At 35.9% G+C, this 16,778-nt stretch overlaps 1 protein-coding gene across 2 annotated transcripts in view; it reads right to left on the bottom strand.

Moving 5' to 3' along the window:
* Positions 1-2,659: 2,659 nt before the first annotated feature.
* Positions 2,660-16,778, bottom strand: part of LOC108764647 (fibrillin-2) — a 35,463-nt gene continuing 21,344 nt past the window's right edge. For both annotated transcript variants that reach the window (XM_018512980.1, XM_018512981.1), the window contains exons 19-43: positions 16,347-16,688; positions 15,864-15,989; positions 15,422-15,755; positions 14,803-14,969; positions 14,267-14,595; positions 13,599-14,025; positions 13,162-13,515; positions 12,825-12,938; positions 12,477-12,635; positions 12,178-12,392; positions 11,541-11,898; positions 11,313-11,458; positions 11,054-11,162; positions 10,692-10,970; positions 9,035-9,460; positions 8,238-8,486; positions 7,929-8,132; positions 7,188-7,313; positions 6,879-7,118; positions 5,965-6,137; positions 5,656-5,850; positions 5,415-5,519; positions 5,136-5,288; positions 4,872-5,075; positions 2,660-4,411 (exon numbers count right to left, since the gene is read on the bottom strand). In XM_018512980.1, coding sequence (XP_018368482.1) covers positions 4,193-4,411; positions 4,872-5,075; positions 5,136-5,288; positions 5,415-5,519; positions 5,656-5,850; positions 5,965-6,137; positions 6,879-7,118; positions 7,188-7,313; positions 7,929-8,132; positions 8,238-8,486; positions 9,035-9,460; positions 10,692-10,970; positions 11,054-11,162; positions 11,313-11,458; positions 11,541-11,898; positions 12,178-12,392; positions 12,477-12,635; positions 12,825-12,938; positions 13,162-13,515; positions 13,599-14,025; positions 14,267-14,595; positions 14,803-14,969; positions 15,422-15,755; positions 15,864-15,989; positions 16,347-16,688 — 5,753 coding nt within the window. In that variant the 3' untranslated portion in view covers positions 2,660-4,192. The remainder of the gene's footprint in view (positions 4,412-4,871; positions 5,076-5,135; positions 5,289-5,414; positions 5,520-5,655; positions 5,851-5,964; positions 6,138-6,878; positions 7,119-7,187; positions 7,314-7,928; positions 8,133-8,237; positions 8,487-9,034; positions 9,461-10,691; positions 10,971-11,053; positions 11,163-11,312; positions 11,459-11,540; positions 11,899-12,177; positions 12,393-12,476; positions 12,636-12,824; positions 12,939-13,161; positions 13,516-13,598; positions 14,026-14,266; positions 14,596-14,802; positions 14,970-15,421; positions 15,756-15,863; positions 15,990-16,346; positions 16,689-16,778) is intronic.

Here is a 16,778-nt window from a genome sequence, read left to right as displayed (position 1 = left end):
TCTTTTAATGTTTAATTTTTACCCGATATTGAAAGAATCTTTTGTTATATTTTGACGTAAAATTTGTTACAATTTTATCATGTTTAATAATAAACGGCAGACAATTTGGTAATCTATATTAAATATCGCTTGTAATGATAAGAATTTTTTAAATATTTAAAAGACATTTTTTATAAGTTACATAATTACTTTTACAACACGAAATATTGCGGCAGCAATATTTTAATAGTGCGCAATATTACAAAAATTACAGTAATATTGCTGCAATATTGAAATTCTAATATTTTATTTGAAATATATACTGCAACAATATTGTGAACTATTATATTTCTAATATTTTGTAGGAAACATTACAATATATTGTTGCAACAATGTTCAGTCAAAAGGTATATGGTCTGATAGTAATGGTACAATCAATTTCCGAAGAAATCGATTTTGCATAGTTACATGAAAGTTATGCTATTTTAAAAAATGGAATTGTGCAACTTCTTTTATATAACATGACTTCTGTAATTATAAAAGGTTATTAAATAAGAGTATTAAAGTCATCAAAAGAATCAATGATCAATCCTTAATAGTTAAAACATTTTGCCCAGGGCCGACTGTTTTTAATAGTATTTCGTCCGTGAAAATACTAAAGTCAAACAAAACTGTTCTCAAATAATTTAGATAATCGGACAACTTCCATATCACGTTGGAAACTACCAGTTCTCGTCCGATCACTGAAGTCAAGCAACGTTGAGCATGGTTAGTACTTGGATGGGTGACCGCTTGGGAACACCGTGTGATGTTGTCCTTTAATTTTTTTATTTTTTGCCAAGCTGAAAAAAGACCATATGTTGAGATAATTAATTCATAATATTTCAACATATTGTTTTTTTTTAGCTTGGCAAAAAATAAAAAATTAAGGGACAACATCACACGGTGTTCCCAAGCGGTCACCCATCCAAGTACTAACCATGCTCAACGTTGCTTGACTTCAGTGATCGGACGAGAACTGGTAGTTTCCAACGTGATATGGAAGTTGTCCGATTACCTAAATTATTTGAGAAGTTTTGTTTGACTTTAGTATTTTCACGGATGAGATACTATTAAAAACAGTTGGCCTTGGGCAAATTTTTGTGACTATTAATGGAGCTCAGGATGCCCAGGAATAAATAAAGAACAATGATATTACCGACAATTAATAAAAATTGACGATTATTAACATAAATATTTCGATAAGTTATTGTTAAATTCGTGATTTTTTATTACATAAATGCTATATAAATAATATAAGTATGCATATTTTTAATGCTATAATATCTTATATATTGCCGAAAAATTCCAATTTTTTTCTCTGGAGCTATCATCTCTATAATTGATCAAACTCGGACGATAACATTAAAATTATAATTATTATCACTATTTTTCCTTATAGTCATTGTCCTGGAATCCGGTCGGATATCTGGAAAATATCGGATATCTATTCTGTTAGCGGATCACAGAATATTAAAAATACATTCTTGTTTATAAAATATGAATAAATAAAGTTACTTTAAAGATAATGAAAATATTTGCATATCTATGTACTCCACTGAAAGAGAAACATGAAACAATAAATTTAACAAAGAAAGAGAAAAGAAAGCCGCTTTAAATAAACTCTATTCACATCTTTATTATACCGACATGTTTTTAGTATATTATACATAATTAAAATTCTTACTATGATGTAGGCCACGAAGTAATAACGTAGATACATTATATAAGCGACCATATGTTGGTGATTGTATTATAAGAAATTCTCTTTGAGATTTAAGCACAAAGTGTACTAATTTTGTACATGGGACTACATTCGTGCCGCGTTCCAAGCTAAAATTTATAAATATATAAAGCTATATCTTTTTTTTATATATGTGTACACGTGCGTTCGCTCGCTTAAAGCTATAGTAATCTAGCGTTTGTACATCTCTAGCATGTTACTTCTAATCTAATTGTATTATATTTACGTAATAATTATAAGGGCAGTAAATTGATAGAACACTTGTTTCTTAACGACGCACAGAGAATTATTGATTATAAATTTGTACCTATTGATTTTTAATAAACGTTGGCGATTAATTAACATTGATAGAATATTTATTAAGATTATTTCAATATATAAATTCTTGACTATCAGGAAAGATAAAACATCAAATCTTAGGTTGGTATTCATAATCTGATCTTGTACAAGGTAACTCATTTAACGTGATTATCTTTTATATCTTTGTGTAAATGTTCTATTTGTGTAAAGCTCCAGACGATATGGCCAATGTATAAGCCGACTTTACACACATTCGCTAAATATTGACTACGTTCAATATGGATAATTATAATATGTATGTCATGTATATGTATGATATTTGCTAATATTGACATATGTTGGCCATATCATCTGGAAGCATCTTTAGACAATTATATTTTGTATTTTGTATTCCAGCGAATACATAAAAATATTTTGTATTTTGTATTCCATGGGAACATATAAAAGTATTTTGTATTTTGTAATTCAAATACTAAGATTGACAATCAATTTTATTTGAATTACAAAATGCAAAAGAAATTTCTAATCCTTTTTAAATACAAAATACATAATACTTTCATTTGCTTCAATGGAAATACAAAAAAGTTTTTTCCGTCACTTCCCCTTAAGATTATCCATGATCAGACTTGAGATGATTTTGAATACTAGGTCGAACTATGAATATCATCCCTAAGTACGATTGGGAATATTGGCAGTGTGAAAATAACGAAAACATCATAAGATAGCAGTCGTAAAGAATCGTTTGTAACATAATATATTTATCTGGCAGTTAAATAATGCATTCCGCACGCAATTGAACACAAAAGGTCAAGGCGCTCCACTTCGATCGTTGTTTATTAAAAATTTTAAACTTGTTTGAGAAGAGGGTGTTCTCTTTTACCGATTTCTGGTTTTTACAAATAGTAGCACAAGGGCGTAGTCAACGGTACAGTTCTCCGAAAGGAATCGTATATTAAAAATTAAAGTTATATTTTAAAAGTACATTACATTCACTAAAATGGATTTACTTAGTTATGGCATCATTAACCAATATCATTAATTATAACTTTTCATCATACTTTCTGAGACATGCTTTTTACGAAATGTTTACAAATGTAAAAATAACATCGTTTGATGGATTGGCCTACCTAATCTCCGGATGCAAATCCGATTAAAAATATGCGATCAATCACGAAGGTGAAGCTTTGAGAAACACGAATATTTATTTTGAAACATCTTTGGCACATTCGAAAGTTTGGAGGTTTCTACTTAAAACTTTAGCAGAAAATCTCATGAGCAGCATGAGAGGCTGTCTGAAAAAAGAAAGAGAGAAAACGCAAAGCTTCTAGAGAAGAGGCAAGAAAATTAGAATTTCCTTCGAGAAGATGAAGGGATGCCCTGAGCGTGTTCCTTCGGAAGATTAGCTACCTTTTAGGGAGGAAATGAAGAAGGGTCCTGCTCAGAAGGAAAGAGAAGCCCTAGTCAGAAAGGAATGGGCTCCAGGAAGACTAGTGCTTCGGCAAACTGTGGCAGCAGTACAGTAGGGAAGCAGGAAGCTGGTCGGGAGTCCGGGAGTTCCTTTAGAGGAGAGCCAACGTTGTCCTTGTGGAAACGACGACACCCACTATTGTCGGGACGAGAATCTACAAGAAAGAGGGCAGTATAACGCCTGTACCGTGACATTGAAGAGCGTTGCCAGGAAGAGTTTGTTCGTTTCAACAAGATCAGATTTGAGACGTCGTCGTGTTCGGACGTGCTTTGCCCGTTTTTGCTCTTTACTTTCGTACGCTGTGTTCTACTTCTGAATAAAGAGTCCTGTTCTTTTATAACGAATGTTTCTTTATTTCTGTGGCTCGGATGTGCGAGTACGCTTACCCGAGTGTGTTGTCGCGAAATGGTCACACGGGTGCAACAATATGTATTTAATTTTTAATATATTTCTTTCAAAAAGAACTTATAACTACGCTCTTGTATTACTGACTGTATGTGTCATCCTGTATTCGCGTCCCTCTCTTACGTACGTTGGTGCTTTTAATACTTTGCCGTAGCTTGAGATAATTATGCAAAATTGACTAAGAGAAAGCGTTACGCAGTGTCGGGCAGTGATTTTCTCACACAATCCGATTATTTTGGATCCTTTTTCCGACGATCTTATTCCGTGACTATGAGACGGATCGTGAAAGTCAGCGGTTTCTCCCATTCTGTTCTCGTTGCTGTCGTGTTTTCAGGACGACCGTGGATAACTAAACGAAAGTCGCCAGGACTTTTCAGCCGGTGCCGGAAGTGTAGGGCGGAAACACCGCGTTCCTTGATGATCTCGAAATGTCCGTTGTTGTTGCCCCGAACGATAGTATAATCTACGTCTTCGTCCTATAGAGTAATAATCGTCGGTCATTTTCGATTGAAAAGCTCGCAATTACAGCTACAATGGTATCAAATAACTTCGTAACCAAATCTCAAGTTAGATCCCCAGCAAATCTTTTTCTTAGAATTCTTCTATATAATCTTTCGAAATTTCTACATTTTTCAGAACCTTCATATAATTTTATAATTTTTTAGAAAATTTTTTTACAAATTAAAATACTTTTCAGGAATGCCGAGAGAATCTACATTTTTTAAAGAATTTTTATATATGTTCTGAAACATTCTAAGATTTCTCATTGTATAACTTCTATAAAAAAAAACTTATAAAATCTGAAGAAATTTAAGATATTTTTCGTAATCTTTATAAATATGAAAATTTTTTTAAATATTTTAAAAACTTCTTTTTACCAAGCATCTCTTAAGATGAAATTCATCTTAAAATCGACCGAAATTACGCAAAAATTACCTCTATGGCAGATTGCAGCTTGATAATCCGCATACGATGTCTTGTCTGACGCAGATTTATCTTGAGTACGTGCTCCGTTCCGTGATGATGCCTCTTCGGCCTGGCGTTACGATGTTTCTTCTTTATCTTGCCTCCATTCGTCCTGATTCTTCCGTCTATCAATTTGTTCCTGGCGCCTCTTCTATACCGTTCTTTTCCATTTACCTAATTTGAAAATCCGTGTTACCGCATTACTACGACAGCAAAGAAGCAATAAATGCATACCTTGCATGAGAAACAGCCTTCCGTAGAAATCGTCCTATCATCAGCCGGCGGTATATGATAAGGATCAGGATTGATTTGGAAAGTCGGCACGTTACCGATATCCTCATCGTAGCGTCCTTGATGCGATGGATTAATTGTAGACAGGCAGTGACCCTGCAGTAAATTTTTCAAAAAATAAATAATCCCACATTTTGTTAAATATTTTTTAAATATGTAATTTTGGAATCGTTTGTTATCATGTATGGATGATACGTAATCATATACGAGTAAAGAACGAACCTGTCCTATTCGCTGATATCCAGACGGACAGCCACAAATAAATCCATGAACTCCGTTGGGGGTACAACCGAAAGCACATGGACTTCCAAGACATCCAGCGCTTACCTTTGGAAACAAATGTAAAAAATATTTTCTTTACATTTTGACTGGTTTAAGTCAAAGGATAAAGGCTAACAAAGAAAAGCGAAAAATAGTTTTGAAGATATATGGAATTCAAACAAAAGTACAAATTTTACTTTACTTGCACGCAAATTGCCAAATTATTGTCAAACTGATATCCATCCGGGCAGCCGCATTTGTAACTGCCAATGGTGTTAATACAGGTATTGTCTCCGCATGGCGAAGCATTGCATTCATTCTCATCTATACACTGGTTATGATAAATATGTTGGACAAAGCCATCTGGACAGCCACAGCGGTAAGTCCCCATAAGATTCTAAAAAGAAAAATTGCATATTGTGAAGACTACACAAAAGTTTTGTAAAACCAAGAATAAAGGCAAAAATAACAATCACCGGAATCCTTGGATTAGAGGAACTCAAATATATACCTGACAGCCGTGTTCACAATTAGCATCGTCAGCACATTCATTGTAATCCGTGCAGAATCGTCCGGTATGATCCAATTTAAAACCTCTTGGGCAAATACACTGGAAACTTCCCAAGGTATTAATACATTTTCCGGGTTTCGGACAAATGCCTGGTTGATCGCATTCGTTTATATCTAGAAGAAAATTATACTATAAGAAATACAGCGCGCGAAATTATAAAATGTTATTTAAACTGAAATCTTATAGTGAAAAGTATTAATTATGCACATTAAGAGTTTATATATATGTATACTGCAGTTCGTAAATTCGAGAAGTCTTGCGATCTTTTATTATATTTTAACTTTCTTAAAGTAATCCGGTAAAAAAATTATAAAGAAGTTTTCGAAAATATATTTTAAAGTGAAAGGATAGAGTTGCAAATTTGTTTTTAATTTCTATGACATTTTATTCGTAAATTATCTAAAATTAAAATTGATTTCTTTTTGATATTTTTATTTTACATACTTTGAAACGTTGAAGCTTGATGAAATATTATCGAACAAAAATTAATGAAAAGTATTTTCACTAGACTTTCTAAGCTTTAAAATCGATTTAAAAAATTGCTACAATGATATTTGCAATGATATCGAATTTCTTGTGTAAAAATTCGTTTTCATGAAATGGTTTTTAAAATTTTAAATTAGAATTTATAAAAAAAGAAGAAAAATTTTTATTGTAATATGTTCTCACATGGTTTGCACAAATTTTTCAAAACTTTAAAAACTTTGTTTAACTTAATTTGAAACATGAAACGCGAGAAAATTGCAACTTTTTCCAAAAAATATAAATAATAGTGCGTATGTGTGTGTGTGTGTGTGTGTGTATATATATATATATTATATTAATGTTTGTATATAATAAAGTAAAAAATTAACCATGACACGCATCTCCTTGTTGAATGTAGCCTTCCTGACAGTCGCAAGTGTAGCTTCCCGGTGTGTTTATACAATTTTGCTGACACAAATGATTTCCGGTTGTGCATTCATCCAAATCCCTGCAGCTGATACCATCGGGATTCAGGATGAAACCCGACGGGCATGAACAGATGAAGCTGCCCTCGGTATTTTGACAATTGTACTTGCACGGCTTTGGCGTTAATTCGCATTCGTTAATGTCTACGATTTCAATACGTTCATCATCACAAGCGTAATTGCTTGTTAAGCTTAAACGTTGGAGAAACTTACCAATACATTGAATACCAGACTTATCGGCCTTGTACCCTTTATTGCAGATGCATCTGTAGGAACCGAGTGTGTTGATGCAAAGGCCATTCCTACAGAGATCGGGTATGGTTTTGCATTCGTCAATATCTGAAAATATACATTGATTCTCAGAGTGGAAAACAGAGTTTTAACTTAGACTCTTGTCTTAATCACTGTTGATTAAATATTGAATTGTAGATACATACATTAGAAAATTTGTGTTAAATTTAATATATTTTTTTTATTTCAAATTTTTTATTTAAATTTTGTATTAATGTAATACAAGATGAATATGGTAAAAAATAACAAATATTATGTAAAAATTAAATAATGTCATATTTTGACACAATTTGAAAATAAATTATGAAGGCATATTTCTTCAGTAAAATTAACATTTACGAATAATATTAAGTTGGAATAAAAGTTCGTATCGCTATTTCATTTGTATAATGTTTTAAAAAAAATGTGACAATTATATATTATTCAATGCCAGAATAAAAAGCATTAGCGACCTTCCTGCTGCGGCTCGCCTACAAAAAGCGATCGCAAAGGACTACTCCAACCAATTAGGTCATTTGCAAAGAACAAATGGTAAGTATAAGAACAATGCTGAGGAAATATTAAGATTCCTACTCAACACTCATTTTCCTAGTGCTCACACTATCTCAGCCAGTAAGGAGATTGGTGAGGAGAAAGGAGATAGCATATGATATTATTGCGTACCTTGTCCGTCCACGGAGAATCCTTTGTCCAGACAGAGCTCGTTATAATTGTCAGAGTCTCTAGATGGGCAAATCTCGCAATGCGGCCCCCAGGCTGCTCCCATGGTGCAGCAACAATCCGCCTTTGTAACCGTGCGCAGTTCCGAGGTTCTGGCGGTACACCTGCCGCCAATTGTTTGCAGGAAGCAATAGCCAACTCTTCGGTCTGATCATATGGAAGTACGAGCATATTTCTATCTTTGACATTTTGACCGCGATATTTAATATTTTTATTTATTATCTAATATGGTATCTTTTTTGCGCTTCATACCGATACATGACTTTCCGTCCGTGCTTTGTTCAAAACCATCGTAGCAAAGGCATTGGTAGCTCCCTTCCAAATTAACGCAACGACCGTGCTGACAGAGGCCGGAGTTAGTGGCGCATTCATTGATGTCCTTACACTCGTCCGCCATTCCTATCTTCTGATAGCCAGGTGGACAGATGCACATGAAGGTTCCGATCAGATTCTTGCACTGGAATCTACAGTCGTTTGCTGGCGTTGCACATTCGTCGACATCTAGAAACAAGAATTTATATTAATCTTTTTCTTTGCAATGTAAGAGCGAGCCATGTATTACCTAATTTAGATTTATTGGTACTAGGCGCAAATATAAATATTCTCTTTTTTCAACAAGGAAATGTAACGCATTTTACATGTACAGATATGAAGTAAATTACATATATACGTCAGTAGTTTTCTACTAATATGAATAACAATTATATAACATAAATGTAACGTGTAACTAAAATGTTATATAATTATTTAATAGTAACCTGAATATTATATAGTAGTTATACATATAATAATTATAGTAATACATTTTAACACATGATTTCCAGAAATATTAGGTCCTTGAATTAATTTTTACGTAGAATTAAATGAAACTATATTATCAAAATACATTTTATTTGCTTCTACTTTGGCTCAATTAATACCCTTCATAGCAAAACTCACACAGTAATATCACAAAGGCTTAATAAGAATTAAAATTAATTTAAAAATTAAAATCGGTTTAGCAATGTAAAGAATTTAATCAAACGACAAGAATGATGTTTTCTAATTACCTACGCAATGACGGCCGTCGGGTGCCAAAGTATATCCATATGGGCAGATGCATCGGAAGGAGCCTGGTGCATTGTGACATCGGAAGGCGCATTGATTACCCAGCTCCAGGCACTCGTTCACATCTTCGCACACCTGATGAGCCCCGGGCGCGTATCCGTCATTACAAGAGCACTCAAAACCGCCGTCGATATTACGGCAAGTGCCATTGCCGCAGATATTCTGCACGGTCAAACACTCGTTGTTGTCTACACAACGTCTCCCAGTTTCGTCCAGCATATATCCGGTCGGGCACTCGCATCGAAATGAGCCATCCGTGTTGATGCATTCGCCACCGGGACAGGCATTTGTCATAAACAGGCATTCATTCAGATCGATCCCGGTATCATCCCGCCCTGGTCCTTCCGGACACATCTTCCTGAACTCCTCTAAATGAACATAATTGTGTATGATTCTTTTATCATTCAAATTATGTGATTACGTAATTGACACGAACTTAAATTATTAATTAAATAACGTAACTCTTTCGTTTATTCTTTTAGAATGTTTCAGATATCGAAAATTATATTATCTAACAAACATATTCACACTAAAATCCTTTTAATTAATTACTCTAATTACAACCCGGCATCGCCGCTAACACGTCTCGCCGTACCGTGCCAAGCAACGGCGCGTTTCCCCTTTTGCCTCTCTAACGCGCTGTCGGCAGTTAATATTTGATAAACTGGGTCGCGCTATATCTTGAACGGCCGAAGCATTTCTCTCGGCATGCTCTTATTAGTACAATTATAAAAATTAATATCTCGATTATTATTGCAAATATCGCTAAACGGTATAGGATTTTTGCATTCATCTCGACCCCATCTATTTTCCTGTGAGTGATGGGAGAAGTCTCGTAGCACATCCTGTCTTTTATAAAGCGTGTATTTATAAAATGTCTTTTTTTTAATAAAAAACATGTTTTAATAAAAATGAATTAGAAAACCTCTATTATCCGACATATTCAATGATCCGATTGATTCGGTCGGATAATCGAGGTTTTACTCTAATTATTTAGCAAGCAATACGTGGCCGTTAGCTGCACACAGTAGGATTCTATTTTTTGTAAGTGAAAAACCATACAAGATGGAATAAAAGTGGCAGCATTATAAAGTTTCTCACACATGTTCTAATGAAATGATGATAAAATAATGCCTTAAAGATGTGCCCTCAAAATTGGGTAAGAACTCTTTTATTGAATTGGATGAATATAATTACTTGTGTATCATTTTCTTATCTTTCAGATAATTATAATAAACTTGACGAGCATCTTAAAAACTATAAATAATTTATTGTGAAAAATAATATCTCAGCCGGCATATGAACCTAGATTTTTTGCATTCTTTGCGAGTATCTTAGGAAGATTCCTAAATTGACTATCGAGACATTGGCACTAAGACATCAAATTGGAAGGATGCATGCACGGAATACGGGAGATCCAAGTTCGAAACCCGACTGAGGTAACATTCTTCGCAATAAATTATTTACGATTTTTAAAGAGATGCTGAAGTGACGAAATTATTAATACATTATAACCTTTTAAAAATCTCCGACTAAACTGATTTCATAAAGAGAACTAAAAATCACTGCAATTTCTTAATTAAAAAATATATCTTTTACCGCTATTTTCGGGCGGACACTGCTCGCAGTAACGGCCCCAAGCTTTGCCCATTGTGCAGCAACAGTGCTTCTTGGTCATCCCACCCTCCCGTGGGAAGGTACACTGGCCCCGTCTATAATTATCGTAGCATTGTTCTTCTCTTACATCAATACATTTCAGCGAATTTGGTCTCTCACTTAGTTGATATCCGACTGGACACTCGCAAATTACTCCACCTTCTGTATTGATGCATTGTCCATTCTCGCAAATGCCTCTCGTCTCTATACACTCGTCTACATCTATATAAATATAAATCGCGTTTAAAAAACATAAAAATACAACAATGATCAATATGATTTATTTAACGTAAATTTGTACATACCAACGCATTTTCTTCTAGAATGATCTAGTTCGTATCCTAACGGACAAGTACATATATAAGATCCCATTAAATTCTGACATTTCCCTGGAGATGGACATAGTCCCGGTATCTACAAGAAATTAACTTTTGGTATTAACGTACATATCGATTATTTAAGTCAATAGCCTATTTGTGTGAATTAAAATTGTTAATACATATAAGTATTAAATCTATTGGTTATTTTCTTTGAAAATTTTCCATCAGGATCTACGCGACATACTTCATGACATTCGTCGATATCGCGACAGTGCTGGCCATCTTGCGCTAATACGTAACCATCTGCACACTCGCAAACAAAGCCACCAATAGTGTTCCGGCATCGGCCATTGCGGCATAAAAACGGCATGATTCGACATTCGTTAATGTCTAAAACCAATTTGTTAAAAGATTAAAATATATAAAAAAATGTTTTGTTAATTGTAGAATTAGAAAGTGTGCAGCTACTAACCCGCACAGTCGTTGTTCGGACTGAGTTTAAATCCTTGATAGCACTGACACTTGTAGGAACCCAAGGTGTTGATGCAAGTGCCGTTGTTGCATATGTTTGGATTGCGTTGACATTCGTCGATATCGACACAATTGTCTCTGTCACGAGTCAACGAGAATCCGGAATGACAGATGCACTGAAAGCCGCCTTGCAGATTGCTGCACGCGCCGTTGCTGCAGATGCCCGATCGCTCGTAACATTCATCGATGTCGACGCAATCGTGTTGGCTAGGTCCAAGTTTGTAACCAGCTGGACACACGCATTCGAAATAACCCTGCTGGTTAATACACTGTGCGTTCCCGCTGCAGGGATTTGGTATCTGAAAACAATATTGGCGAATCCATATTTGAAAAAAAAAAAACATAATAGCAGCAACTTTTTTCTGAGTTCATTATAAATGGTAGCTATTTTATGAGCTTTTCATGAACTGAAGTGATCAACCTGTAATACCTCTACCTTTGATAAATTTCAGTCTTAAAATATATGGATATAATTACTAATTGTGTCGCTTCTCTTTACATCTTATTTCATGGAGTTTATTAGTATTTCGTTAAAAGAACGAGTAAGGATCTTTCAGTCAAAACATTAAAAGTACTACCTGTTGACACTCGTTTTCGTCAATACACTGGTGTGAGTCCTGGTCATAAATGTAGCCACGATTACATTGACATTCAAAACTACCAGGTGTATTCATGCAATTGCCATGAGTACACATTGTTGGCATCAGAGCGCACTCGTCGATTTCCTCGGAATGATTTGTAATTGGGTTCATTATCTGACCTGGCACCAGTCCGCACAGAATCTCGTGTTCGCCTGTAGTCAGCGAATGATTATTATTAAACTCATTTATTATAGTATACACAAATAGTTATACAAATTTATAACTCAAAAACTTACGGGTTCTTTCACCAGGACACTTCTCACAGAGGCTGCCCCATGCAGCTCCCATGGAACAGCAACACAACATCTTTGTTTGTGGCTGTACCATAGGATTAAGGCACTGTCCAGAATCGTAAGTAAGGTAGCAAGCCTCCTTTCTCATGTCGACGCACTCCTCTAAAGGAATACACAAGAGTTACATTTTACGATTCTTTTCATTTTATGTACAAACTCGACGTAAATCATGTTAAAATTTAAATTTTTATTTCTGGTAATACCATGTATTATCCAATTAATTAAATCTAATGATGACAATAAAGTTTGATAAAGTAAATATAATTAAGTAGTTTATTTAAGTATACTCACTCCCTCCGGGCATTGCCATATATCCTTCAGGACACTCGCAATGGTACTTCCCTTGATCGTTGATGCAATATCCTACACCGCATATTCGTGGATGCAATGCGCACTCGTTTATGTCTACAATAATTTTGGAAAGTCATTTAAACATCCTGCTATTTTATGACGTAAAAACATTTGCAAAACTCTGAAAACTTGACAATTTAACGTACGATTTAAGTACGTATAAAGGATATTAAGATTTAAGAGAATCCAAAGTTATAATTAAACTTTTTTAAAAACAGGACTATTGTTTATATAAATTGAAGTATAGGATTTTTCGAATACTATGTGTTTCCATTACCAATGCAACTAGTCTTCGAATCATCCAGGATAAAGCCTTCATTGCAGGAGCACATGAAACTACCGAATGTGTTGGTGCAGTGCCCGTTCTGGCAAATATTCTCATGTTCCTCACATTCATTAATGTCTTCCAGAATAACGGTTACACGATTCGGTCTGTACCCTGGTCCACTGGGGCATAATTGGTCATACTCTTTCGTACCGATCTGCGGACATTCTTCGCAATTATTGCCCCAGGCGGTGCCGATGCTGCAGCAACACGTTGCCTTCGTCACTGATGATGACACATCGAAGATGCATTGAGGCCGTCCAGTACCATGCTCGTAACCGGTGAAACAAAACGATTCACGTCTATCTGCGTGACAAACACAAAATCAAGATAATGAGGTAATGAATTATATTTGAAGAGTCTAATGTTTGAATGAACAGAAAACCTACCAACGCAGGCATTCCCGGCTTCCACCAACTCGTGATGCGGTGGACATCTGCAGATGTATTTGCCCTGCGTGTTGATGCAGGTGCCGTACTGGCAGGATTGCGGGCTCTCACATTCGTCTACATCGGTGCAGTTGCCACCGGAACCATCGAGCTTGTAGCCCTCGTTGCATTCACAGCGGAACATGCCAAAGATGTTCTCGCAGCGACCAAAGACGCAGAGATTGCTGAACATCTCGCACTCGTTGATGTCCACGCAAGCCTGCTCGTTACGCTCGTCCGGGTGCATGAAGCCCATCTCGCACTCGCAGCGATAAGCACCAGGGTAATTCAAGCAGTGACCATTTTCACAGAGCGTGCTGTCCTCTGTGCACTCATCGATGTCCTTGCAGTTGTAGCCGTCGCCTCGAAAGCCAGCATCACACACGCACTGCGAAATAGTTTTAGCGAAATGAGTTAATACTAATAATTGATGTTAACAGATCAACCGATAAAATCATAAGAAATTTCATCGAAATTTCTTTTTTATTATTTTTTTAATACTGAAAAATAATCTTTTCATAGACCAAGAAAACTCTGAGATGCAAACATATACATACTGATACATTTTAGTAATAATTATGACTGCATTGAGCAATCAAGAATTATTTGATGCATCATTCGACAGATACCTTAAAGGAACCTTCGGTATTGATACAATGTGCATTAGAATCGCAGCCGCCATTATTAGTGGAGCATTCGTTGATGTCCCAACACTCAATTCCATTCCCGGTGAAGCCCTCATGACAGGTACACACATATGAACCCTGGGTGTTCTGACATTCGGCAAACTCGCTGCAGGAATAAGCATTCAACCGACACTCATCGTCGTCGGTGCACGCTGGTCCCTCCGCCGGCTTCACCGAGTATCCTTCTTCGCAGCGACAATTGAAGGAGCCGATTGTGTTGTAGCATTCGCCGTATCCGCATATCCGTGGTTGTGCCGCGCACTCGTCGACGTCTGATAAAAATGACGCGTAAATAACAAGATGGATAATGTCAATTATATCTATCTAAAACATTTAAAGTGAATCTCACTCTGAAGAGTGAAATCTCATTCTTGAAGATTAAAAACTTCGTCACTCTTTTTCAAAATTAATTCAATTCTCACTCTAGAGATTACATTTAAAAAAATTTAGAGTATAGAATAATGTAATGAAAGGTTTACCTATACAGGATATACCGTCTCTTCCGGGCAGCAAGCCGTTCGTGCAGTTGCATATGTAGCCGCCAGGTATATTCTGGCATTTACCTCCGTTGCAGATGCGAGGATTCTCCTTGCACTCGTCTACGTCCACACAGGTTCGGCCGTCCAGGTTCAAAGCGTAGCCGGTACTGTCTCGCGAATAATAAACTATTATTATAATATCTTTAGAATTTTAATTAGCTGAATTATAGATACACATATATTAGAGAAGTTAAATTTACTGTGGAATGTATAGACTGGTAAGTAGGTACTTCATAATCGATGTTTAAATACGAAAGTAGTTTAAATATCAATTAAACTTTTTTGTGTAACTACAAATGATGGTTGATAGATATGTTTATACTGATTGTGGGTGGCAAGTGGGAGTGTTTGTTCATGCTCTACACAATTGTAGCTTTACAATTGTTCCTATAGTTGCGGGATTCTCATACCATATTCTAAACAAATAGTTCTATACCAACATTGATTTATATTTAAACAAAAAATGTCTCATTCATGTTTGAATCTCTCTCGTATTTATAAATGATAATTTTAAGGGACTTTAAAATATTTGTGCATTGAAAAAATAACAATCTTTCACCGGCAGGAACAGGAAAAGCTGCCCGGCGTATTCAGGCAAATGTCTTCACAGCCGCCGTTACCAATCGCGCATTCGTTGATGTCTTCGCAATGAGATCTAAGGCCCGTCTGTTGATAACCATCGTCGCATATGCACTGGTAGGTGCCCATCATGTTCTCGCAAACGCCGTTCGAGCATATACCGCTAGTTCTCGAGCACTCGTCAATATCCTTGCAGGACTGCTTGTCAGGCCCCAACTCGTGTCCTGGAGGACACTGACAATTGAAACTTCCTTCGGTATTGATGCAGATTCCACCGCGACATAATCCTGGCGTCTCTTCGCACTCGTCTATGTCTGGAATGTTTGGCAATACATCACAAAATTATCTTCAAATTCAAAGATTCCGTGTTAAGTTTTTTAAGTTAAATTAATTTAACTTAAATCAAATTTTTTATACCATACCCATGCAAATCTTCATGATATCATTGCTGCGGTAGCCAGGATTGCAGTCACATTGAAAATTACCAGGAGTGTTCCTACAGGTGCCATTACCGCACACCCCGCGCATGATCTCGCACTCATCAATATCTGAAAATTTTAAGTTGAGAGAGAGAGATATTACCTAATTTATCTGTCTATACAGAATGTTTTGCCGAATTTCGATGACAGCAAAAGTTAATTCCAAATTGGTTAAAAAATTTGTTATTTTAAAAAGATGCATGTGTGCTTTAAAATATTTTTAAAAACTATTATTACTTTGTATTATCTAAATGTTAATGTTTTTTAAAGAATAGTTTAAGCTAAGAGCGCAGATTCAGTACAAACCTATCAGTAAGAAATTGACTTTTTTATACTTCTAGAGTTCAAGAACCCAAAAAAGACTATCGTCTAGGATTAAATCTTTCCAAATCCTGAACTTCAAGATTCCCTGAAGAAATTACCTACCGTTGCACTTGATACCATGCTCGTCAAGTGCGAAGCCCTGATTGCACTTGCAACTATAGCTGCCGATCGTGTTCTTGCATCTACCGTTCAAACACATGCCCGGGAACTCGACGCATTCATTGATATCCTGTCGCTCAGTGAAGCCGTCTCCACGTGGGCACAATTCTGTGTGAGCTTGTGTGCCTATTTTAGGGCACAGCTCGCATTTGTCGCTACCCCAGGCGCGGCCTACGGAACAGCAGCAGAGGCTCTTGGAGAAATGACCCTCTATGGGACTGGTGCATTGACCATGACGATGATCCAAGAAACATATTTCTTGCCTGGTGTCGATGCAAGTGGTGTCTGTATTTGAGATATTGAGAAAAAATATGGAAGATATTTCAAAGTATGTATATACATGGTTCACAAATAATTGAACGTTTGAGACAAAAA

Source organism: Trachymyrmex cornetzi, unplaced genomic scaffold (genome assembly GCF_001594075.2).
Source record: "Trachymyrmex cornetzi isolate Tcor2-1 unplaced genomic scaffold, Tcor1.1 scaffold441, whole genome shotgun sequence".
In the NCBI taxonomy this organism is placed as follows: Eukaryota; Metazoa; Arthropoda; class Insecta; order Hymenoptera; family Formicidae; genus Trachymyrmex; species Trachymyrmex cornetzi.
The sequence above is the reverse complement of the archived record's forward strand: the minus strand, read 5'-3'. Positions and strand labels throughout refer to the sequence as shown.